The 26,401-nt window shown below is 39.8% G+C and overlaps 1 protein-coding gene across 3 annotated transcripts in view; it reads right to left on the bottom strand.

Annotated features, from left to right (window-relative positions):
• The window catches only part of kcnh3 (potassium voltage-gated channel, subfamily H (eag-related), member 3), a 664,660-nt gene that overhangs the window by 222,203 nt on the left and 416,056 nt on the right, over positions 1-26,401 (bottom strand). For all 3 annotated transcript variants that reach the window (XM_043692967.1, XM_043692968.1, XM_043692965.1), the window contains exon 5: positions 24,837-25,086. In XM_043692967.1, the coding sequence (XP_043548902.1) occupies positions 24,837-25,086 (250 nt within the window). The remainder of the gene's footprint in view (positions 1-24,836; positions 25,087-26,401) is intronic.

Raw genomic sequence — 26,401 nt, 5'->3', positions numbered from 1 at the left:
CCCCCCCACCAACCCAACCTCCACTCCCGGCACCTTCCCCTGCAACCGCAAGAAATGCAAAACTTGCGCCCACACCTCCCTCTTACTTCCCTCCAAGGCCCCAAGAAATCCTTCCAGATCTGCCACAAATTCACCTGCACCTCCACACACATCATTTATTGCATCCGCTGCACCCGATGTGTGGGGAGACAGGCCGCCTACTTGCGGAACGTTTCAGAGAACACCTCTGTTAAATATTTTTAAGATTGATGTTGGCTTTGCCTTCTCAGATACTGAGAGAAAACAGGGAGAGAGAGAATAACTCTTCCTGTTACAAATCCATCATTCTTCTCTCTGCTCTGCCAAGACCAGTTGCCTGAAATATAGTTAATTTGTGCATTCTCGTGTCTGACTTGTTTGTTTTTCTAAGTGCGATAATCGACAGGTGAGTTTTCATCTGAACATGTGGAATTTCCAGAAAGGTGTAAATCTAGCAGGAGGTGACTAGTCTGTCATTCTGATGGCATATCCGACTGATTCCTGTTTACTGACAACTAATGAAACTTGGCTTTACCTGGCTTAATTGCTCATTATAGTCATCTTAAGTCAGTGTTCTTCAGTTTTTAAAACTGCCTTAGTCCATTCAATGTCCCTGGTATTAAAATCAGTTTATGCAAGTTGAAACTGATGGTGCATATTTTAGCACTACCCTAACACAGAATGCATAGCAGTAGCTAACAAATGGATATCTGGCAGCATCTTCTAAACCTGTGATCTCTACTACCTGGAATAAAAAGGGCAGCAGATACATAGCACAACCACACCACCTGCATGTTCCCTCAAACCACACACTCTGCAACTCTATGGTCATTGCTCACTGGGTCCGAATTTTAGAATTCTATTCCAAACACCACAAAGACTGCAGCAGCCAACTGCCACTTTACCAAGGACAACTAAAGAGGTACAGCAAATGACACTACAAAAAAAGAATTTTAAAAGCAGATAAATAATTTATTATACCCAGTTGTTTGAAAAGACACCGTTCCTTGGTTTAGGAAACTCTTTTTTAACTGTCAGTGGAAGCTGTGAAGCGAGGGTTTAAAAATTCAATCACAGAAACCAAGTGGTTGTCAAGGAACAGAAGGGAGTGAACATTTGCTCTGGATGTTATAAGGGGCTACAAAGAGATTATGCTTTTAGTTGGACTTGATTTTGACTGAATCAGTGATTGTATGTTCTTTATTTTTATAACAGCACAAATGCAGACTTTGGATTAATTATATCAAGCAACTCTCATCAATCATTAAAACATCATCCATAATTATGTATTTGATGGAAATATGAAATACCAAGACAAAATTCTCAAGTCAGGCAGCATACAGGAAAAGAAAAAGGACAAAAGCATCTGGTCAAAGATCTTTCATCAAAACTGGAATATCCTTGAGCTCCCCCACATCCCAACCCCACTTTTTCCCTGGCTCTGTATTCAGATATGAAATGTCAAATCTCACACTTATTCCAATTGTGATGGAAGGTGAAATCCTGAAAAGGAAATGTTTACTATTTTTTGTCTTTTTCTCTTTCTCTTTATCCAATTTCATTTCTCTCTCGGCACCTGATGTGACTCTAATTCACCCACTCCAGTTCCTTCTATGCTGTTCCTCCATTTCTGTCTCAATCCTTAAATGTTATTGATTAAAAAGATACATTATTGGTGCTATTATTAATTTGTTCTTCACTACTGACATTGTTATCGGCACACATATCCAATAAGTAAAGATGCAACAAATTAAATTGAAGGATATAGGAAAAACTCTCTTCAAAAATATGCTTCAAGATCATCCAATTCAACAACATTTCCTAATTACAAAAGGCCATAACCTGCTGCAGGAGTCAATTTTATAGTCTGCCCTTCTTTAATTAGTCCATTGGATGTGAGTGTAACCGATTAGGCCAGAGTTTGTTGAGAACCCCAACTGCTCTTGAGAAGTTGGTGGTGAGCCACTTTCTTTGCTGCAGTCAATGTGGCTTAAGGACACACACAGTAACTGTTATGAAGGGAGTTCCAAGATTTTAACCCAGCAGGAGTGGAGTACCGATGAAGTTTCAAATCAGGATGGTGTAGGGCTTGGAATGGAACTTGCAAGAATTTGTGTCATTGTGTGCACGTTCCCTTTGTGGTTCTAGATTGTGGGGTTTGGGAGATGCTGTTGAAATGAGCTTAGGGGAGTAGCTGCAGTCCCTCCTGTAGACGGTGCAGACAAAGTGCAGCAGTGATGGAAGGAATATACATTTACATTGGTGGATGTTGAACAGATCAAACAGGCTGGTTTGCCTGGATGGTGTAGAGCTTCTTTGTTTCCGCAGAAGCACTTATTCAAGTCATTAAGGATAGTCAAAAATATGGATCAAAAGCAATCAAAATTAGATTTCTTGATAGGAACTATGTAATTTCCACTAAGCTGTCTCTCTGCTGACATTGGAAATAATGTGGTACCAGAGGAAAGGTTCCTGATAAAAAGAATGGCTGGAGCCCAAATAACTGAAACAAACCACACACATCATTTAAGTATTTCCCAATCTCGTTATATTGTCATATTTAACGAAAATGCCCTTTAACGTCATAGTCACTTTTGCATGGTACTAGCAAATTATACACTTGGGTACGAGTGAGCCCAGCAAAACAGGATTGTGAGGCAGCAGTATTGTTATTGCTTCCTGAAGTAATTCATTTGCCTTTGCTACGGTTGATAGAGGTATTTTGGTCAGGCATCTTCCTGGTTTAAAAACAGAAAGAACTGCGAATGCTGGAAATCAGAAACAAAAACAGAAATTGCTGCAAAGGCTCAGCAGATCTGGCAGCATCTGTGGAGAGAAAGCAGAGTTAACGTTTCAGGTCCAGTGACCCTTCGTCAGAACTGATGGTAGCTAGAAAAATGGTGGTTCTTATACAGAGGTAGGATGGGGGAAGGGGTAAGGAATAAATGATAGGTGAAAATAGAGCCCAAAGACAGAGAAGAACACACTGTAAGTAATCTAATCTAAAAATAAACAGTTGGACAAGATTGAATAATGATCAGATTAGGAGAATGGATAGCTATTAATGGGGACTGTTAGAGGCTAACAGTGGGTTATGTGTAATAGCAGATAGTGTGATAATAAGGTTTGCTGGTTTGCTTCCTGATTTACTTTGTTTAATCTTCTTGCTTTACTTTGAAAATATCCTTCGATCTTTAGTATCAATTTGATTACATAGATTAGCAGCAGAGGACATCCACAAGTTCACTGCATTCTCACTCCTATACTTAGCTGGAAGGTAATAGATTATGCATCTAAATCGTGGAAAAGGATTTGAATTCTAAATTTATTATTCACAGCCCGCCTCCAAAATTGTCAAGCAAGTACTTGTCCCACTCATGCCATCCTATAAGCTGCCCTATTGTTTGGAATATTGTGAACATAATCTCTCAGCATTGTTTCAGTGGAACTGAACAGAGCACAGATTTCAGGTGGCCTAAATCTTCATAAGGGAATCTTAATTGTGGAGCCAAGAAAAGCTCAATTTCTCGGAAATACTGCAATCAATTTAATTCTAGGAGAATGACTGAAAAAGAAAAAAAAAACAAACTCCAACTCTGGTGCCAAAACTGAGTTTGAACCACAAATAAAAGACAATCTTGCAAGCATGTTTTTATAATGCAGTTTCCCACAAGGTTTGCTATACATGTTGTGGTCACCACGTTGTATTCTTCAGTTTTACTACAGAGACTGATTACAAGAGTGCACTGCATTTTTTTTTGTTCCTTCTTGTTCCAATTGGGCTGATTTTTTTACCATGTTACCTGAATATTGACAGGCCATGAGTAGCTTGTCTTAATAAAGACCAACCTTTCATTTTTGTCTGTGTACATGGTGGGTGCTGACAGGCATTGATTCTGAGCCCATAGACACTTCACAAACATTCAAAGCAGATCATTGAGCTGAGCTAAGGAATGGGAATTCTGAATTAATTCTTCCAAGCAATGGAAAGAACACTAACATTAACAACACTCTAGCACATGCTACTTCCGTACAACCTAGTGACTGAAGCTGAGCTCTCTCTGAATGACTCTGCTCCTCTTTGGTGCTTTTGCTCACTGAACCACAGGAGCGGTGAGGGTGGGAGGCTGATGCAGACTCTGACGATACCATGAGTGTAAATGTTTTTTGCTTGTTTACGTTCTTTCCTAAATACTACAGGGCTCTCTACTTTAAAGATGAAAAATACTTTGAGGCAGGTTTCTTTTTTGTTTGCTGAAATATTAAATAATAAACCAGATACTGTACATGCAGCCACTCACGTTTGAGTGTTAATGACTGTAACAGATTGTGACTGAGTATCCGAACAAGCTTAGCCATGGACAGTCATGCCATGAGATTTCGATGTGGAAACATTATGCCAATCAATTATATGAAGACAGTTTGGTTGAACTTCTAATAATAAAGTGCATGCTTCTGCAGTCTGAGAAAGCATGTATGGTTTACAAAGATCTTTGTCAGACCTTAGCTTACATGCTCAGTGTGCAGTAAAGTTAGCATTGATGGGCTGTCTCCTTTGTTCATCTGATGTTTATAGTGGTGCTCTAGCTAGCTCACCTAGACAGCTTTAAAGAAGCTATTAACCTATTTTCTACCTGTGGACAAGTACTTTGGTTTTGACTGCAATTATCTTGAGTACCACATCTCACCAAATAGCTGATGCCTTTTGTTGAGAGCAAAATAAGGGACAATATCATTTTGCCATGCTTTACAAAAAAGATCTCCAAAATGGTTCTAAAAATTGAGTTGATCATTTCTGTCCTGCTTCTGTTACTGTCTCTTTCTGCTCCATAAAACTCAAATGCCATCATTTAATAATTAATATGCCCTTTTTCCTGTCCACTGTATTCAGCAAACTCTTACAGGTGAACCAAATCTAGATCATGAGTTTACCATGAACACAACAGGGAAATGGATTCATAAAAGGTAGGTCATGCTTGACTAATCTACTGGAATTCTATGAAGACATTATGAACATAGTGGACAATGGGGACCCAGTGGATGTGGTGTATCTAGATTTCCAAAAGGTATTTGACAAAATGCTGCACAAAAGGCTGCTGCATAAGATAGAAATACAAGGATTTACGGGCAATGTATTAGCATGGATAGAGGATTAGTTAACCAACAGGAAGCAAAGAATGGAGATAAATGAGTGCTTTTCTGGTTGGCGATCGGTGACTAGTGGTGTACTTCAGGGATCAGTGTTGTGATCAAAATTATTCACAATTTGCATAGACGATTTGGAGTTGGGGACCACGAATAGTGTGTCAAAATTTGTGGATGGCACTAAGATGAAGAGTAGACCAAAGACTGTGAAACTTTGCAGATGAATATAGATACTTCAAGTGAGTAGGCAAAAGTCTGGCAGATGGAATATAATATTAATAAATGTGAAGTCATCTATTTGGTAGGAATAACAGTAAAAAGGACTACTTTTAAATGGTAAAACATTTCTACTTACTGCTGTGCAGAGGGACCTGGGTGTCCTTATGCATGAAACACAGAAGGTTGGTCTGCAGGTGCAACAGTTAATTAAGAAGGCAAATGGAATTTTGTACTTTATTGCACAAGGGATTGAGTTTAAAAGTAGGGAGGTTATGTGCAGCAGTATAGGGTGCTGGTGAGGCCATACTTGGAGTACTATGTGCAGTGTTGGTCTCCTTACTTGAGAAAGGATGTACTGGCACTAGAGGGGGTGCAGAGGAGGTTCACTAGGTTGATTCCGGAGTTGAGGGGGTTGGCTTATGTGGTGAGATTGAGTAAACTGGGATAATATTCATTGGAATTTTGAAGAATGAGGGGTGATATTATCGAAATATATAAAATTATGAAGAGAATAGATAAGGTAGAAGTAGAGAGGATGTTTCCACTGGTGGGTGAAACTAAGACAAGAGGGCATGGCCTCAAAATTAGGGGGAGCAGATTTAGGACTGAGTTGAGGAGGAACTTCTTCACCCAGAGGGTTGTGAATCTGTGGAATTCCCGGCTCAGTGAAGTGATTGAGGCTTCCTCATTGAATTTTTAAAAGGTGAGATAGATAGATTTTTGAACAGTTAAGGAATTAAAGGAATATGGTGAGAGGGCAGGTTAGTGGAGCTGAGGTCATGAAAAGATTAGCCATGATCTTATTGAATGGCAGAGCGGACTGAAAGGGCCAGATGGCCTACTCCTGCTCCAAGTTCTTATGTTTTTACGTAAATATCATGAGATTGGCTCAGCTTGGGTTTTGGGCAGCCTGGTCATCATTCCAAGGTCTTCCTGCTTTAGCACCATGGTCAGAGGATTGTCTCAGTATAGCCCGATGATAGTGATAGAAAAGACATTTGTGCCTGCATTCCACATTGTTTGTGTTAATTGGTCCACTGTGGGAAATTCCCAAATGCAAACCTCATGAAGAGGTGAAATAAATAATAAATGTATCCACTAGCCCCCTCCCCTCTTCTCCCTGACTCTCTCTCATCTTTGATGACCTGCATTTCCCTCAATGGACTTTACATGTAAGTTAATCAATTGGAAACATGGGTGATTTATTGGTCATGGTTAATAGATGAAAAAAAGCTACGAGTGATTTGGTGATTGAAAAACCATTCTGTCGTAAGAGTACTTCAGGATATAAATAAAAGATGGAAAATAAAAAGTACCAGAGGTCCTCATGATGTAACGGTACTGTCCCTACCTCTGAGCCAAGAAGCTTGGGTTCAAGTCCCACCTGCTCAGGGGATGTATAAAAACATCTCTTAACATGCTGATTAGAAAATGTGTAAATGAAAGATATAGTGAATGATTAGAAGGAAATCACATGGAAGGAAATGGAAATAGCAATAAGCATTTGAAGACAAAAAAGAACACCCTAAAATGAGAGTCTATGCAGTCAGGGGGAACCTTCAATAACCAAGTATTGTGAAGCAAATGAATTAATTCCAATAGTGTTATTGTAAGTTAATTCCTGTCACTGATACAAAGACAGGGTATCATTACTTTCTTTAGCATTGTGAAACTTGGTAATAATTTAGTATTCAATTTAGTTCTCATAAATTATGTTTTTTAGTTCAAAAACTGATATTTGAATCTACTGACTGGAAACTCCAAATTGATTTTTTTAAAAAAATAACAACTAAATCTGTATTCTAGGGACTTGGCCTGACAGATAAAGATGGCTGCACAATTTAGACCAATTCATCTTACAGGTTCCCATTGGGATGGAATGCAAAAAAGCACCAAAGACAATGACCTGTGGAGAATGTTGATGAAATAACATCTTCTATTCCATTAGTGCAACATCCATTTAACTGGATGGAGACAAATAATTTAAGCCCTGGATGAGAGATGTTCCCAGACATGATTTAATCAGGCTACAAATGGAATCCGATGGTCTTGACATTATTTGACATAACATGAGCTGGAGAGAGAAGGTCATGAGATAACATGACCTTTTGGTGTTGTAAGCACCTGCTTTTTCTGCAGAACAAGGGAAGCAGCTGAGAAAAGACTAAGAGTATGAATCACCTTCTCTCTCTCTCTCTTTCTCTCTCTCTCTCCCCCACCCCCTCCCTACCTATCATGTGCTTGTGAAGCCTGTCTGCGGATAATGAATTTGTCAGGATCTGCAGATATAGCTTTTTGAAAGAATTCATAGTGTCATACAGTCATAGAGATGTACAATATAGGAACAGACCCTTCGGTCCAACTCGTCCATGCCGACCAGATATTCCAACCCAATCGAGTCCCACCTGTCAGCACCCGGCCCATATCCCTCCAAACCTTTCCTATTCATATACCCATCCAGATGCCTTTTAAATGTTGCAATTGTACTAGCCTCCACCACTTCCTCTGGCAGCTCATTCCATACATGTACCACCCTTGCGTGAAAAAGTTGCCCCTTCAGTCTCTTTTATATCTTTCCCCTCTCACCCTAAAACTATGCCCTCTAGTTCAGGACTCCCCCAACCCAGGGAAAATACTTTGTTGATTTATCCTATCCATGCCCCTCATGATTTTATAAACCTCTACAAGGTCACCCCTCAGCCTCCAATGCTCCAGAGAAAACTGCCCTAGCCTCTCCCTATAGCTCAAATCCTCCAACCCTGGCAACATCCTTGTAAATCCTTTCTGAACCCTTTCACGTTTCACAATAACTTTCTGATAGGAAGGAGACCAGAATTGCATGCAATATTCCAAAAGTGGCCGAACCAATGTCCTGTACAGCCGCAACATGACCTCCCAACTCCTGTACTCAATATTCTGACCAAGAAAGGAAAATATACCAAATGCCTTCTTCACTATCCTATCTACCTGCGACTCCACATTCAAGCTGCTATGAACCTGCACTCCAGGGTCTCTTTGTTCAGCAACACTCCCCAGGACCTTACCATTAAGTGTATAAGTCCTGCTAAGATTTGCTTTCCCAAAATGCAGCACAAAGCATTTATCCAAATTAAACTCCATCTGCCACTTCTCAGCCCATTGGCCCATCTGATCAAGATCCCTTTGTAATCTGAGGTAACCTCCTTCACTACACTTCCAATTTTGGAGTCATCTGCAAACTCACTAACTATACCTCTTATGTTCACATCCAAATCGTTTACATAAATGATGAAAAGTAGTGGACCCAGCACCAATCGTTGTGGCACTCCATTGGTCACAATCCTCCACCACTACCCTCTGTCTTCTACCTTTGAGTCAGTTCTGCATCCAAATGGCTAGTTCTGCCTGTCGAACACCTTACTGAAGTCCATATAGATCACATCTACCGCTCTGCCCTCATCAATCCTCTTTGTACTTCTTCAGAAAACTCAATTAAGTTTGTGAGACATGATTTCCCATGCACAAAACCATGTTGACTCCCCCTCATCAGTCCTGCCTTGATGCTGGAAGCATTATAACCACCAAGTAAAAGCAGGAGTTCTGCCAAAGTCAGCCTGAAGGCAGACAAACCACGAGAAACTGCATATGACTTTAATTCTACTGGAATCTAAACTGCTTAAAAGCACCTTCCTCACTCAAATCTATTTGTGTTTGTGTGTGTGAGAGAGAGAGAGAGAGAGAGAGAGTGAGGGACTGAATGAGAATTCTGAGTGTAGAGTTGTGAAGGTCAGAGCATATTATATTATGTAACTTACGCAGGGCCAAGTACAATAAAAGTTATCCAGTTTTATTTTCTAAACATAAGGGAAACTTGTTTGATTCTGACTTTTATTACTATAAATAGTAAATACTTACTAATTAGCAGGTATAGGCTAATTATAAACAAAATAAACTTTTTTGTTTGACAAAGAGAAGGTAAAGAGATTTGTATCTGGACATTCAGAGCAAATCTCAAGGGTTCTAGGTTTCCATTTTTACTGAGGAATTGTTGGCAAGGTACATTTTTCTGCTCAAAAAGCATGCACCAAGATGGCTCCGAGGACTTCATACATGTTTTCCTGGTGATTAAAGTATGTTTGCCTTTCTTTGTGAGATTGTCCGGAATTACTGTCAAGGCAAGTGAAAACATTCTCCAAATGTATCACTTTCCAAGCATCAAAATATTGTCTGAAACTTGTGTGGAGGATCGAAGACATCTTATTTATCAAAAAGTATGTAGCGTAATAGAAGTTCAAAGAATGTGAATTGGTATGATCTTTTATCCCTCAGTACTTCATTAGAAATGAATTATTTTGAAGTGCAGTCAATGTTGCCAAGTCGGTGAAGACAGCAGCCTTTTATTTTGGCAAACTGAGATTCCACAAAAAGCAGATGTAGTTAATAATGAAATAATCTGTTTTTCATGGTGTCACTTGAACGAGAAATGTAGGCACCAGCTAAGAGAACAGGAAAAGCTGCCATTTTCTTAGAATGACAGGGAAATTGTGTCTTTTTCTGTTTGTGGAATAGCTTCATAAGCCAGGAGCTTGCATGTTTCTAGCCTGCAGAATTAACCCTCATGTGGACCTTCGGTTAGCAGATGGGCACAGGGAACATGCCGTGAAATTCAATACAATCTCCAGAATTCATTTAGACAACTTAGAATGGCTAAGGCTGGAGAAAATCAATTTTGTTATTAATGTTAATGTGTACAATTGGTAAGGTTCAGTCACCATGGGTTTCACCAGATTCTGAGATATTGCTGGTGCAACAAACCCTATCGCCAATTAAGATACAAATAATTACCGCTATTATTTAGTCTTGCTCACTAGCTTTTTTTCCCCAGGTATCATAATCACAAACAAGCCCTTCCTCAAAAGCTAGTCTCCTGCAAGTGGTTTTCTGCACACACAATTCTCTACGCACTGAACTCTCGCTGTTAAATGCTCTAGCTATTGTCAATTTCTTCCCCACAGGAAGAGCAAGAAAATCCAAAAACAGCAGAGGAAACCTGATAAAGATTTACTTTTATTACCTTCGCAACAAGAAAAAATGAAGGAGAAAGCATCTCATTTTTGCTCAATATTTCACACACAGCTAGCCAGTCCAATTAGTGGAGGCTCAGATTTCTGCTAAACAGTTAGTGTGCTTAATCCTACAAGTGAAGGGGTGATAGACTGTAAACAATGTAAAACCACGTTATAGGTGGTACTGAAATTAACATACCTAAAGCTTAAAAGAATACCAATAAGGAGTACAAGGGTTCTATTTGACACTAGAAAACACATTTGAAAAATTCATGCTGTTTCTTTGAGTTATACAAAACAGAAACTTGGACTTCATTAGAGTTGCTTAAGGGTTCAAAGGATGTTATGAACCGAAAATAAAACCAAACTTAGCAAGCTTTTAATGCTTAGTGTCTTATACTAAATGTTTGTTAAAATGATACTCCATGAGGTTTCAAATCATCAGTCCAGAAGGAAAGACCTGATTACTCAATCACCTGGGCCCTGATGGGACTAGACCATAGGATCATAAAACATAGGAGCAAAAGTAAGCAATTCAACTCCTCTACACTGCCCTGCCATTCGATGAGATCATCGTTGATCTGACAATCCTCAACTCCAATTTTCAGCCTTTTCCCATAACCCTTGATTCCATTACTGTAAGTATGAATACATTGCCCTTCCCCATTATTCTAGTGCCTGGATTTTCATGTAGGCATAGAGATTTTCCATCATTCAGAAAATGGAAGTGCTGGTGTGAATCTGGAAGCTCCAGCTCTGAATCTGGCACCTATCATTTTGGCAGGAGGTGGAGTGGTAATGGAAATGTGCAGGTACACATTTGTACACCTGTGATTGCCTATTGCTGTGCAGCTACCATGGCTTGATCTGGTTTTCACTAGTAGGATATCAAACACCCCAACTTGTACTACTTAGGCAATGAAAGAGAAATTCTAAAGCCATCTGTGTTTTTGGTGAGGTGTAGCATTCTTTTGGGTATAGTAGCAGGTATCTCTGGGAGAGGACTGGGTGCCCTTTGGACAAGGGGAAGTGCAATCTCATACAATTATTGACATGAATGTACATAAACGTGGACATGAATGTGCAGAATCAGTTTGGAAGAGTTCAGGTTGTTGGGATTGTGTCAATAACTCTGCCAAAAGAACTGTTGGAACTGTCAGCAGAGCTGTCAATGTGCGCTATCAAGTTTTCAAGGTATTTGAAACTCCTCTTTAAGTATTTGAAAAATAAACTTACCTGAGTGTTTTTTAAAAAAAAAGTCTTTACTATTTCTGTCTGCTGACTTAAGATAGTGGGTTATTACTACAGGATTATGGCTGCAGGGCTGATTTCACAACCATTCACTGTTAATTCACTGTGTGATTAATAGGTCCAAGAGCTTATGGTCTGTTTGAAGTCAGACTATAAATTCCAGAGCCTATTTTTACAATGGACAAATTACCTAATAAAGGCTGTAGATCATTGTTCAATTGCTCACATTTTATTAATAAAATGACATTACCAGAGCAATCTTCAGAGAGATTCAAAAATTAGCAGTAAAAGAATAGCCATTGGAAATTCATTATAAGCACAGCGAAAGAAGACTTTTCTGGTGGCACCTTTGAGCGCAGAATGCTGAATCTTCTTCTGCTGAATCTGCATCATTTGATTCCTGGAAGAGCATTTTTCTTGCAAAATTTAATAAGAGTTGGTGTCACAAATCTTGAATAACCTGAATTACAATAGTAAGGTGATCAAGGAAGGCTTCTGCAAGGATCAGCTGCTGTGAATCTTTTCGTAGGAAGCTTCGTAAGAATTTTTTTCAAAAACGTTTGAATCCTATGGATTCTCAAATACACGATAGGTGACAGTTTGTGAACGTTGGTAAGATTTGCTTTTTCTCCAATAACAAAAGAATTGGCTACATTTGCAGGAGGGACTGCTGTAACTCATACAGTGCAAATAGTGTCTTTGTAGGTTTGGAAGACACCCCCCTTCAAACTTTTCCTGCCTTTGAAATACTTCAGTTCCATAATGTATGATTCATAGGTATCCAAAATAGTATACATTAGTATGTATAATCTTGAATTGGAAAATGGAGCGGATGAGGCGAAATCCCATCCAGACCTTGAAGGAGTGGATATATTTCAGAGTCCTTAATTACAGGGTGAAATAGACTAGCCTTAAATTTGAGGAAACAGCACACTGGTGTCATTCCTACTACCAGAGAGATCCTAGGTTCGGTCTCTGAATAACAATTATTTTTCAATGGACATGGTGAAATTAAGCATCAGTCACAAGATCTGCGGCATCTGGACTAAATACTGGATAGTAACCTGCAGGCTCTGAAGACCTTACAACTCTAATGTAGACACTAAGCAGAGCAATCACCTTAAAAACCACAGAGGATGCAATTATCTCTAAAATTTAACCCTCAAGTTTAGCATTCTAGTCTATAGGTAGCGATATCATACCCTGTACACATGGCTGCAGGGCAATTGGTAGTTGAATGTTTTATGAAACCCTTTCTCCAACTCTGTCTATTTCAATGATGCAGGATGGTACTTACTACAGTTGTAATAAACACCAGTGTTGATTATCCGAGAGACATAATGGAGCCACTTTTCTTACCTCTATAAATCTTTATGTGTGCTAGTTCAGTTAGTACATGTAGACAACCCTTTATCCGAAATCCAAAAAGTTCCGAAATCCAAAGGTTTTTTTGGTGAGGTGTTTTTCTCATTAACAAGGTTGTTTGGTGTGCAAATAGTTAACTTAACTCCACGCCCACTCGATGCGTGTCACTCAGATGCAACATGTGGGGACATGGCCCAGCAATGGCAGGCCTCAATTCTGTTTCAGGGCCTGTTTTACTCACAGCGCATCTGCTGATTGGTAAGATTTTAAAAAAATTTCACCATCACACTGTCACTTATTCTGAAATTCAAAAAATTCTGAATTCCAAAAACCAGCTGGTCCCAAGCATTTCAGATAAAGGATTGCACACCTGTATTAGCGTCTAATCTGATTTAAGAATTATGGGTATTTCTATGACTGGATGGATCTGTGGATTACTCGATCAGAAACATCACTACCATTGGGTAAACATAGGGGGAAAAGGCAGAATTAAAACATTGGCAGAAAGGTGTATTTTTAAGATAAGCTTTTTTCTTTGTCTCCAAATCCCTGAACAAATCTTCTGGAAGGAGAACTCAAAAACTCACTAGATAAAAACCTTGCAGTATGATAGGAATGTATTGAATTGTAACAACTGCAAGAGAGAAAAGTGATATTTTAGTTTAAACAGATGAAGTGTTGTTCAAGCACAGCTGTTAAAACAATCTTCTTTGAAGTTGCAGGCACTTTCTTTTCTTCTTGGCCTCTTGAAGACGGGGGTTTGAAAATGATCCATAGTTAAAAGACGTTGAGGAACTTCACTAGTTTCTTGCTGCTTTCTAGAAGGTCCATAGTCACACTGATTCTGTCAAGGATCATGACAACTACTTTACCCTTTGAAAATGCAATAAAAATTTTAACTGGAACTCAAAAAAAAGGAAAGCTACTCAATGATATAAATCAGAAAAAAGCTCCAATGCTGAAACCTCTACTGTAATGGGAAAACAAAAGACAAATTTTGGAATTTTTTTGAAAAAGTTTGAGCTCAACTAAAAGCAAAATGCAGACAGATAACTTTGTCATGGGACAAACCTCTCCATTTAAAGAAAAAATCCTGGATAATATTGTTATTGATGTGTCACGAATACGCCAGGCGTGTCCTCAGAGTGGTCTGAGAATTATCATAGAATCTCCACAGTGCAGGAAGAAGCCATTCAGCCACACCAAGTTGACACTGACCCTCTGAAGAGCATCCTAACTTAACCCTCTCCCCCACCAGATTCCTGTAATCCCATATGGGGTTTGTACCATGGTCAAACCACTGAACCTGCACATCTTTGGACTATGGGAGGAAACCATGAGGACAACATGCAAACTCCACACAGTCACCCGAGGGTAGAATCAAACCCAGTCAATGGCAATGTGAGGCATCGGCGCTAACCACTGTGTCACTGTGCCACTTAATTTTAAATTTGTAGAAGATTGATTGTAGCCCTCTTTTAGTTTTTGAATGTTTCCATTTAAACATTACCAGCAGCACAGCTTTATGTTTTGGACAAGGTAGCATATTTGTTTAATACGCAACAATTGTTGAAAGTTATTTCAGTGAGAAATTGTATAGTTACTAGCTAAAATACAGGTTCAAAAATTTAAAGTAAAGGTAAAGGCTATGTCTGGCTTGCCTTACTTGAGGATTCTCCTTTCAAGGTGAAGGGGTTAAAAACGTTAAGTCAGATTAAGCAGCGTCTGTAGTTGAATACTTGGAGGTTGCTCCCACAGCTGGGACTGAGCAGCTCATGAAACTTAAAAGCACAAGTCGGCTTTTCAGCCCATCACGTCTGCTCTGCTGTTCATGGCTGAGATCCTGGCTGATCTGTTCATGGCTGAGATCCTGGCTGATCTGATAATCAGGGAAGAAGTTAGGTCACATCATTCCTGTTTGGGACTTGAGTTGAAAGCTATAGGAACAAGGCTGGGAAGTTCTGGAGTCTTTACAGTCTTTGCAGCCATAACCATAAGGATAAGCCATAAAGACCCGGAAGTGGGCAGACATTCCAGAAGCAAGTATTGTGACGCAAAGAGCAGGTTACACTTCTCTTTCCTATTTTAAAGCTTTGTTTTCTTGATAATTCTCAAATATGTCCAGAACAAAAACAAATGAACCTTCAATCTCAGTTCAAAAGGGAATGGCTTTCTGGAGTCATTGAAACCGAAATGTCATCTTCAACACAGAAACAGAGCAGACAGGTCAGTGAGATTTTCACTTGTTGTTAAACAGATGATGTTGTATGCACTATTTACTCTCGCGCAGGCACTGGCGGTAAGTTCAGCACAGGAGAAATGTGGCAGGATTGGAAATTGGACTACCTAAAGCGACATTTGACCACAAAATGCACATGGGTGCCATTCTTAGTTTATCACACCAAAGCAAAGGTTGAACTTTACTATTGTTCACTAAAACACCAGGAGATTATGAGATGAGGATGGAGCAGACAGGCCGCTAAAAGACCAAGATATGGTGAAAGTTCTCATTGATAATGTCATCCTTTCAGTAATGATGAAAGTGTCCGTGCATTTTATGCAAGGTATTCATGATCATGCCTTGAATTATACAGTAAGAATTACACCTTCAAATTTGTCGAGTGTACGGTTCCTGGATGAATTGTGCAAATTGCTTTTTCATAACTTGATAGTGGGCAAAAGCATGAATATTTCAGCACAAAAAATGTTGGCTTTGTGTTTCAAGCTTTGACCAGAATCTTGCTTACAAGGCTGTCTTTGCAGGAATTTTAAAACTGACTGCTTGTGACAGTGCCTCCATTGTGACAGCAATCAAGCAATTTTATGTTAACAGAAACCTTGATATACAAAGGATGGTGACGTCTACAACAGTTTGAATCTCTGTTGCTGAGAGCAATGTACACAATGTTCAGCAGGCCAACTGTGAAGAAAGGACAATTTGAAGATTGTGTCAAAAGTCACAGCATGTGATGCAGTGGCGTTTTAATCTCTGAATGAAGTGTCTGATTTTTAAGGCAATGCAATGGATGCACTAATGAAAAACTACAATACAATGTTGATCATGTTCTGAACAGGACAAGTGAATAAGTGCAACAATCTAATAAATAAATATTGCCTAAAAAATCTCTCAAAGGGACTATATTGCATTGCATTGACAGATTTCAATGCTTTTCTTTGTGAACTGGCATCACTGTGCAAATTCTTGCAGAGAAGCTATTGAAGGGATGAAATTTGCAAAGGCCAAAGTTAATAAACTCAGTATCTTGGTGAATGTGTTTATTGGAGTGATGAAGTTAAAAGGTCTGCTCTCAATAGTGATGTAGATGCTGCTGCAGTCCTTCCATTTGTTTAACTGCTCTGTAATCACTTGGAAAGCAAATTTCTGTTAGTGGAACAATGGGAGTGCCATGCATTTGTTCAGCTGCAGCTGTCAACTCAACAGGTTCTGAATTTGTAGAAGTTAGTACTGTGCGATTGGTAATAAAATATTCCACTTTTATTTCAAGCTATGAAGAAAGTGTGGCCACAAAGATATGTCAGGAACGCTCTGATTTAACTCAGAGTTGTGGAAAAAGTCAAGATGGGATCCATACCAATGTTCAGTTATTTGGTGGATTAGGCTCTAAAAGGTGACCAGTTTTTAGATATTTTTCTGGACATTTGTGGAACATTTGAGACATCAAGTACAGTACTGACTGTTAAGTGTGAATTTAGCCTCATAGACTTAACTAAGCATCAATTCAGAAGTAGAGTTGTGCTGGAAAAGCACAGCAGTTCAGGCAGCCTCCGAGGGGGTCCTCGGATGCTGCCTGACCTGCTGTGTCTTTCCAGCACCATTCTAATCTAGAATCTGGTTTCCAGCATCTGCAGTCCTTGCTTTTACCTTAATTCAGAAGTAGATTAGGCAAGATCATTTAGATAACTTGATACAAATTATTGTACATTTAATCTGGAGAAAATATCAACCTGAACACCATTTGCAATTATTGGGCAGCTCAAAAAGCTGCTAGCAAAGGAGTGAATGAGTTGAGTGTCCTCTTTTGATCACATAGTATATGTAATATGACCACAAAACAGTTCAAAGACTTCTGAGCCGAGCAAACAATTCTGTTTTCTTCAGATAAAATGCCTGTGGTTGTAAAATACTATAAATGCATACTAGACTGGGGATTCAATGACCGAAATCACGAGTGGCTTGGGAGTAACATGACAGACCAAGCTGGCCAATTTCTAAAGGACATAGCTGCCAGACTGGGCCTCCAACAGGCAGCAAAGGAACCCCCAAGTGGCACAAGTCTGTTTAACTTCATCCCCACCAAACTACCCAATGCAAGTGTGTCTGTCCATGACTGTTTTATAGGAGGGACCACCACACAGTCTATATCGAGACAAAGTCCTGTCTTTACACACATTAAGGAGGCTGTCTATTGTGTTGTGCAGCACTACCATCATGCTAAATGGGATAGACTTTCAACAGACCTAGAAACTCCAACTGGCAACTACAAGAAGCTGCGAGCCAAGAACAGAGCACACTCATATTCAATAACAATCTGTAACTTTATGATTTTTTTTCCACTATACTATACTACTGATTGACAGGGCAGGCAGGAGGGGCTGAGTGGCCTACTCCTTCTCCTATTTCGTATGTTTTATGTTCTATTAAAATCAAGGTGGGAGATCAACCCAGTATGAATGAGGTGTGCAGAAGGGCATCCCAGGCGTGCTGGAAAAACAGGGGTCAACCTGATGAAGCCACAACACAGGACTACTTGTACGGGGAGAATGCGGGTAAGTGGAGTTGAAATGCCCATCAGCCATGATTGAATGGCGGAGTGGACTCGATGGGCCAAATGGCCTTACCTCCGCTCCTATGTCTTATGGTCTTATGGTCTTATGCCGAACAATAGAAACAACATGCAATAGACAGATCTAAGCAATCCCACAACTAAGAGATCAGATCAAAGCTATGCAATCCTGCCACATCCAATCTTGAGTAGTGGTGGAGCAGCAAACAACAGGATGCTTCGGCTCCACAGATAACCCCATCTACATCAATGGGTAAGTCCAGCCCCAGCACATAAGTGCAAAAGACAGGGCAGAAACATTTCTATCCTTGGCCAGAAGTGTCAAGCAGATGTGTCATCTCAGCCTCCACTAATGTTTCCTAGCATCACAGCTGACTGTACATGATATCAAGAAATAACTGAAAGTACTGGATACTGCAGAGGCTATGGGTCCAGCAATGTTACAGATATATATGCACCATATATGGCAGTGCCACTTGTCAAGTTGCTGGTTGGTCAATAGGAGGGATGAATCCAGTAGGTGGCTGGGAGGGATGGAAGGGAGGGGGAGGGGCTGGGAAGGGAGTCAGGGGATGGGAAGGGAGGTTATTTGAAATTGGAGAACTTGGGTCCTCCAGGCTGTAGGCTGCCCAGGCAGAAGGTGAGGTGTTGTCCCTCCAATGTGTGGTTTGATTTGTTGTGGCAATGGAAGAGGCCAAGGATAGTCATATCAGAAAAGGAGTGGGAAGGGGAATTAAAATGGACAGTGACTAGGAGGTCCGGTTGGCCCCTGCGGACCCAGTTGAGATGCACGGCCAAACATTCCCTTAGTTTACCTGAACTACAGAGTGAGGTTAGATTGAATGCCTTTGGAACCTTGGCAACATTTGATCAAATAAAACATCAAAGAGCCCTAATAAAACTGCTGTCAATGGAAATTGGCATAAATTCTCTGCTATGAGAAACATATCTCAGACAAAGAACATGGGGAGGGGGGTTATTAGATGTTAATCATCTCAGCTCCAGGACATCATGGTCTTTGGCCCAATCATCTTCAGCTACTTCACCAATGGCCTTCCTCTCATCATAAGATCAGAAGTGGGGATGTTCGCTAATGATTGCACAACGTTCAGTGTTATTTGCATCTCTTCAGATATGGAAGCAGTCCATGCCCAAATGCAGCAAAACTGGACAAAATCCAGGTTTTGACTGATAGATGACAAGTAACATTTATGCCATGTAGGCATAATCAGCCAATGAAAGAGAATCTGCCCATTGCCCCATGATATTCAGTGGCATTACTATCATGAATTCCCTAGCACAAACATCCTAGAGCTTGATATTGACAATGAACTGAACTGGACCAACCATGTAAATACTATGTATCCAATATCTGGTCAGAGGCTAGGAATTCAATGGAGACTAACTCACTTCCTATCCCCATAATGATTAGATTAGATTAGATTACATTACAGTGTGGAAACAGGCCCTTCGGCCCAACAAGTCCACACCGACCCGCCGAAGCGTAACCCACCCATACCCCAACATCTACCCCTTACCTAACACTACGGCCAATTCACCTGACCTGCACATCTTTGGACTGTGGGAGGAAACCGGAGCACCCGGAGGAAACCCACGCAGACACGGGGAGAATGTGCAAACTCCACACAGTCAGAGCCTGAGTCGAGAATTGAACCCGGGTTTCTGGCGCTGTGAGGCAGCAGTGCTAATCACTGTGCCACCGTGCCGCCCACAATGGTTACATACCACCTATAGCCGCATGTTAGGAGTGTGATATGTGTAAGTACTCTCCACTGACCTCAATGAGTATGTCGACTGGCACTTCAAAATTCATGTCCTTCATTACCAAGGGACTGTGGCAACAGTGTGCACCATCATCAAGATGTGCTATAGTAACCTAACAAGGTTCCTCTGACAGCATCTTTCAAACCCATGACCTCAACCACCTTGAAAGCTAAGAGCAGTAAATGCACGGGAACTCCATTATCCTATTGCTGCTCCTTTAGAGTGCCGGATCAAAATCCTGGAACACCCTTCCTCAAATCACAGTTGGTGCTTCTATATCCCAAGGTCAGCACTGCTTTCATCACTGTGTTCTTCAGAGCAATAAATGCTAGCCCAGCCGGTATCTCCATGTGGCCCAAATGCAAATAAATTAAATGATATGGTTAACTAGAATAGCAAGGCCACTGTAGCCTTGGCATGCAGGTTTTGAAAGAGAGTAAAGTGTCAGCCACAACTCGGGGGTAACACTTTTGCCTTTGAGCCAGGAGACTGTGCAGTGTCTTTACAGAAACTTGAGCACACATCCAGGTTGAAGCTTCAGTACAGTGGTATGGGGTTGCAGTGATCGGCAGTCATCTTTCAGATAGGATATTAAACCAAGGCTCTTGCTACCTTTCAGCTGGATATAGATATTTCCACAGCACTGTTCATATAAAAAAAATGCTGGGAAGTTCCCTCGGTGATCTGCAACCAACCCAACCCCAAACAAATTTATCCAGTCATCTTGCTTCATTGCAATTTGATCATTACTGTTATAGTGTAAGAAGCGCATCACGTTACATTGATAAATGTAAATTGGCTGATGTGTTTCCTACACTATGACAGTAATTTGATGGTCCTGGAAAATATCTGAAATTTGAAGTGGTTGCTTGAATCATTGAAATAACTGAAAGTTTTGAACTTCCTAGTGGTAAAACACATTTATGGAGTAGAAATTTGTATGGACCTATTTTGCGAGTGGGTTTATGAAATAACAAACATTCAAGCAATTGTACATAGTGCAAAAAAGATTCTTTAAGCTATTGATAAATAGAAACCTTTTAATCATCAACTTCAGAAATGACATTTTCTACCTAGGATACCTGACAGCAGCCTGTAGTTTCGACAATGGACTTAATTTCAATAACTTGGGACAACCTGCTGGATCCTGTTCTGCTTCCACAAGCAACTCATCAATGTTAGAAAATTAATATCAACCAATACCTGGCCAATAGTGCTCTCCAAGTCACATCCTGGGGCATTGAGGCTGGTAGAAAAGTAAGAAGAAAGGGAATGAACAGGTTTTGACTCCACCTGGCTTCACCACAATGGTTTGCAATTTAACAAAAACTGACAGTTTGCTAGCAGCAGCTGCTTAGGCCACAGTAGCCAATGAAGACGTGGAGAGTAGATCTGGTGCTTGCTCTACTTTGAATTCCAGTTTCTGCAAGGGGACCTAAAGCAGCCTGCATTCAAAAATTCAAGCACTCTAATATATTAGTGGCCACTTGAGATGTCCAAATTTGCATTCACTGTCGTCAGGCATCTGTCAGGTAACAGGATGTCGGTCCTTGAACTTGGGAATCTCTGTACCTGCTTTTTGTCCATGTAACAGGTGCAGTGAGGACCAATTCCTGCACCTACTAACCTGACAAGAATTGTACCTTTTTCGCAACAGTGGTTGTTGTTGTTGAGTCTTTTACACAAGTTAGTTTCTTCAGTAGTAATCAATTAATGTATACACAATTGAGATTAATTTGTGGAGAGGACACATTATGACTTTCATTTGACATTATTACAAATTCAGTGATGCAGAGGGAGATGTGAAGAGCAAAATGAATGATCAATTTGTCTTTTTTTTCGGACTTCAACCTATTTAATCACTCAAGTGGCAGCTGCATCTAAAATGATTTTAATTTTAGGTAGGTGCATTTGTAAAAGTTTGAATAAGTGCAAATGACACTAAAATAATTGGGAAAGTAAGTTGGTCTGAAGAAAAATGAACTTTACAAATGGATATGGATAGGGCGATGAAAAGGCCGAAATTTGGTAGACAGAGTCTAAGGTGAATAAATGTGGGAATATCCATTTCGGTCAGGACTACAGAAAGGCAACTTATTATCTAAATGGAGAGAAACCTCAGAGTGCTTTGGTGCAGAGGGATCTGGGTGTTCTTGTGCATGAATCCCAGAAAGCTGGAATGCAGGTGCATACATAACAGTATTTTGGTATATATGGCAAAAGGAATGGAGCAAATTGGCTGGGAAGTGTTTCTGCAACTGTACAAGGGTATTAGTGAGACTGTGCCTGGAGTATTGCATACAATTTTGGTTCCTTTTCTTGAGGAGGGTATAGTTATATTGGACACAGCTCAGAGGAAGTTCATTAGATTGATTCCAAAGATGAGGGTTTGTCTTATGAAGAGTGATTAAGCAGTTTAGCCTATACTTTGCTGTAGTTTCGAAGAGTGAGAGGAGATTTAATTGCCACACATAATCCACTAAAGCGGATTGACAAAGTAGTTGTAGGAAGTATGTATTCTCTTGTGGACAATCTAGAATGAGAGGTCACGATTTTAGGGTTAGCACAGAGATGAGGGAAATAACTTTTCTCAAAGGGTTGTGAAGCTATGGAATTCACTAACCCAGAGTGTGGTGGATGCTGGGACATTGAGTAAGCCTGAGAAGACTGACAAATGTTTAATTAGTAACAGGTTGGGTTATGGGGAGCAGGCAGGCAAGTGGAGTTTAGCTGAGATGGGGTCAGCCATTATCATACTGAATCACAAAATAGGCTCAAGGGGCTGAGTTGTCTACTGCTGCTCCTAGTTTTTATGTTCTTAAAGTTACTAACTATCTTAGTGATGCCAGTGTCCAAAAATACATGATCAATAAGCAAGGAGATCAAAGGTTATTGGTAATAGGAAGAAATATGGAGTTGAAGTTAAAATTAGATCAACAATGATCCAATTAAATGGTGGAGCGGCCTACTCCAGCTTCTCATTTATAGTTTGTATAATCATACAATCCCTGTAGTGTGGTATGGTTGTAGGTCGATTGAATGTGGTTACTTAGTACATGGGAACACACTAATATTGAGGACAAAGGAGATTACAGCTGGGTTTCGTAGCACCAGGCTATGTCAATATGAAGTGCCTACCCTGGAGAAGCTACAACATGGACTACACAGATGGTAAATAGCCACAATAGTTATGTGCTGGAGACATCTCCATGAATATTCACATCCTTGATGGTGTTGAAGCTCAGCAAATTAATGCAAACGACAATGTGGAAATACTTAAAAACTCTTCTGCTAGAAGTGCAAAGTGATTGTTCCATCTTGGCCTCCTCATGATGCCACAAGCGTTAAAAATACTTTTATTCAATTTTTTTTACTCCACATAATAAAAAGGAATAGCTGAGTCCACTGGATATGGATAATGCTATTTGCCTGACAGCTCCTGCCTGCAAATATTTAAGATATGTGGTCCAAAGTTACCTGCTATTCTAATCTAGCTACAACATGAGCAACTACTCCACAAATAGGAAAGTAGACAAATTTTGCAGTCTTGGCTCCAAAAAGCAAAAATGAATCAAATCTAGGCAATTACTGTACTATCAGTTTACTTTCAATCATCAGCAAAGTAATGAAATAAATCATTGACAGTCCTCTCTGTTACTCACCAATAACTTGTTCACCAATGCTCAGTTTGGATCTGCAAGGACAGGCCTCATTATGAGATAGGCCCATACATGGTCAGGAGAGCGCTGAATTCCAGAGGTGAGGGGACAGAGACTGTCCTTGAGTATGATAAAAATTGCTATTTTGTGCTGTTAGTATCCCTGTAAAAAGCCTTGTAAAAGTTACACCATGTTGAATGAAATACAACTGGGTTTTCAATGCCCTGTCAAGATTCTAACTACTATTGAACAACACTCCGGCCCAGAAAAAGCACAAACGTTATATTTATAGTGTGTGAAAGATCTCTGCTATGATTTAAAAAACATCTTTTAGAAGTATTATTTTACAAGTTTGCTTCGGATATTTTAGTTTCTATCTTAATTCAATGTGTACATCCCAATCATTTATTAGTTATTTAAAAACTAATATTAAAAATAGAAGGGTAGTTTTTGTGGGGTGATGTTTGAGAGAATTGTGACTGGTTGCTTCCCTGCTGATGATATTATTTCTGCCAAATACTTGGAATCTCCTTGATTTGTGCCAGATTTAAACTAACAATACGAAAGGGGAAATCCATACCTCTGGGGGTGCAAAGTTTTCTTTGAGGTCAATGGTGAATGCTATCACTTTGCTGACAGTAAAATGACCTGTACTGCTCTGTATGGTTGTTATGCATATGTCAGGATTTACTGAACAATGTTTAATACATCAGAGAGAGAGAGAGAGAGAGAGAAAAAAAAACATACTAGTCCCTTATTATGTCCAGTGCATATAATTTTTTCCATTTATTCTCCCTGTTTCAACATTGTACTGTTCTTTACTCTGTCCTACTGTTCTTTCTCACATTGTCCCTATTCCTTCCAATGTATCTCTGCATGTCAACTGATTTATCAGTTTATTCTTCTCTGCAATTACAATTTGTTGAGATTTCCTTGATGTTATGGACCAAGTTTTTTGGGAAAAGTTTTTTTCCGAAAGCATCACAATGAAGAACAAGAGAGAAGTACATTAAGCTAACCAAACATGCTTAAAAAACTGATTTAGGGTAATATGTCAAGCTTCTGTCAAGTTGCCATTATTTTTAAGTGGCATCAGCTTGAAAATAGGCTTAAATATATGAAAATCATGAACAGAATTGATTTAAAGGGGCTGTAGCTAGGATAAGTGTCTAAGATTTAGGTGAGGTCAAAGGTGGAGCACAAATCCCAGGAAACAATGGAATGGTATTACTTTACGATTACAAAGTTAAAAGTCACACAACACCAGAAGCACTATTTGGAAGCACTAGCTTTCGGAGCGCTGCTCCTTCATCAGGTGGATACCTGGTGTTGTGTGATTTTTAACTTTGTGTACCCCAGTCCAACACCGGGATCTCCAAATCATGATTTACAGAGTAAGTCACTTACTCCACATTTCCTTCTCCTTGTGCATTCCTGTGCTATAGAGGAACTATAACAATGGGGAAATGTGGACTATTTGTCTTGAGTCCATGGTTGCTCATTTTGGGGGTACGCATTATAAATTGATAAGATGGAAGTCTCACCGAGCATGAAGAGGATCTCCACAAAGATGTCACTCACGCTAGGAGGGTTTCTTGAAGCAGCAGAATGGTCATCTCTGCTGATGCTGAAGCACACGTTGTACGGAACAGTGACTGCAACATAAAATGTTGCCAAGAGGATCAACCAGTCCCATCCGGCCTTGAAAGTGCCATAATGAAGCAGAATGAACCTGGATTTCTGAATAGCTGCAACTTTGTACTCTGGAAGTGCCGGCTTCTCTCCAAAGACGTTCTGTTTAAAACAAGTAAAGAAAAAGAGTGTTCTGTGTACAGTTGGAACTATCTCCAAAATACTTTACAAAGCAAACATTCAGAATGCAGTAAATATACCACGAAGTGACTTAATATGAGGGACAATTCCAATCAAGTGTGAACTATAGATAATAAGGATATCTTTCTTTGGAGAATTTATTTTTTAAAACGGAGATGGAAATTCTTATTCCAGAAATATTGTGTTTAATATTGCAGAGATCGGCATTGAATGATCGCAGAATAGAGTGCGGCATACGCAGAGTGGAAAATTAGTGACCAGAGGCATTCAGTGCATTGGGAAATAAAATGCTGCACTTTGTCACCATAACATAAAGTGATTATTGTAAGCTTGAGACCATAAGTATTTAAACCTTATGCAGTTTTATTTTAGACCAAGTTAATGAGCAGGAAGAAAACTACACCAATTAAAGAAAAATATACATTGATACATGACGGAAAAGATTGTGTGTCTAGTCTGCAAATGTGTCATATATGTATTTGTCATGTATCTCTATGGCACAGAAACACTGAGGTATGTGAAACTGAAGGCAAATTATTGGTCTGGTTAGGAAATTGGCTAAGCAAAAGCAATAGTGTGGCTAGTAGTATCATGGAAAGCTCTGTGTTGGGAACCCACTTATTAACTATATTTATCCAACTTTAGGGATGTGGACAGAGCCATAAAGCTACAAACATATTAGCAGATGAAGTGAATGGGTAAAATCATCTCAAATGGAATTCAATATAGGAAAATATGAGCGCATCAAACAGAGAAGGCCTAAAGGATTGTCATAAGCAACCACGAGAAATAATTATAATCATATGGAATACTATCCTTTATAATCTAGATGATGAAAATATAAGGAGGTAGAAGTCATGCTTCACTTATATAAAACGTTGCCTAGAGCTGTGTAAGCAGTTCAGCGCATCCTTACCTAGTTAGGAGATATTGGCCTTGATGGAGATACAGAATGATACTCCAGGACTCCAAATGTTAAATGATGAGGAATGATGACACAAATTAGGACAGTATTCCCTGGAACTTTGGATATTAAGAGGTGATTTGATTGTAGTTTTAGAAAAATTAAAGGAAATTGTTGCCATTCTCACAAATTGCAAATTTATGCAAGGGATCCTCATGTGACTCAGCTGCTGATTCTTGGCCCACAGATCTTTGGATGTCCTGCCCAATGTGTCCAACAAAGTGGGAGCTCAAGTGCAGGATTTGCTGCTTTTTCTGTCCTTCTCTGCTCAATCACTAAATTTTTAAATTAAAAATGTGATTGAGCTTAAGG

This window comes from Chiloscyllium plagiosum, chromosome 7 (assembly GCF_004010195.1).
Source record: "Chiloscyllium plagiosum isolate BGI_BamShark_2017 chromosome 7, ASM401019v2, whole genome shotgun sequence".
NCBI lineage: Eukaryota > Metazoa > Chordata > Chondrichthyes > Orectolobiformes > Hemiscylliidae > Chiloscyllium > Chiloscyllium plagiosum.
This window is presented reverse-complemented; position numbering and strand designations above follow the sequence as displayed.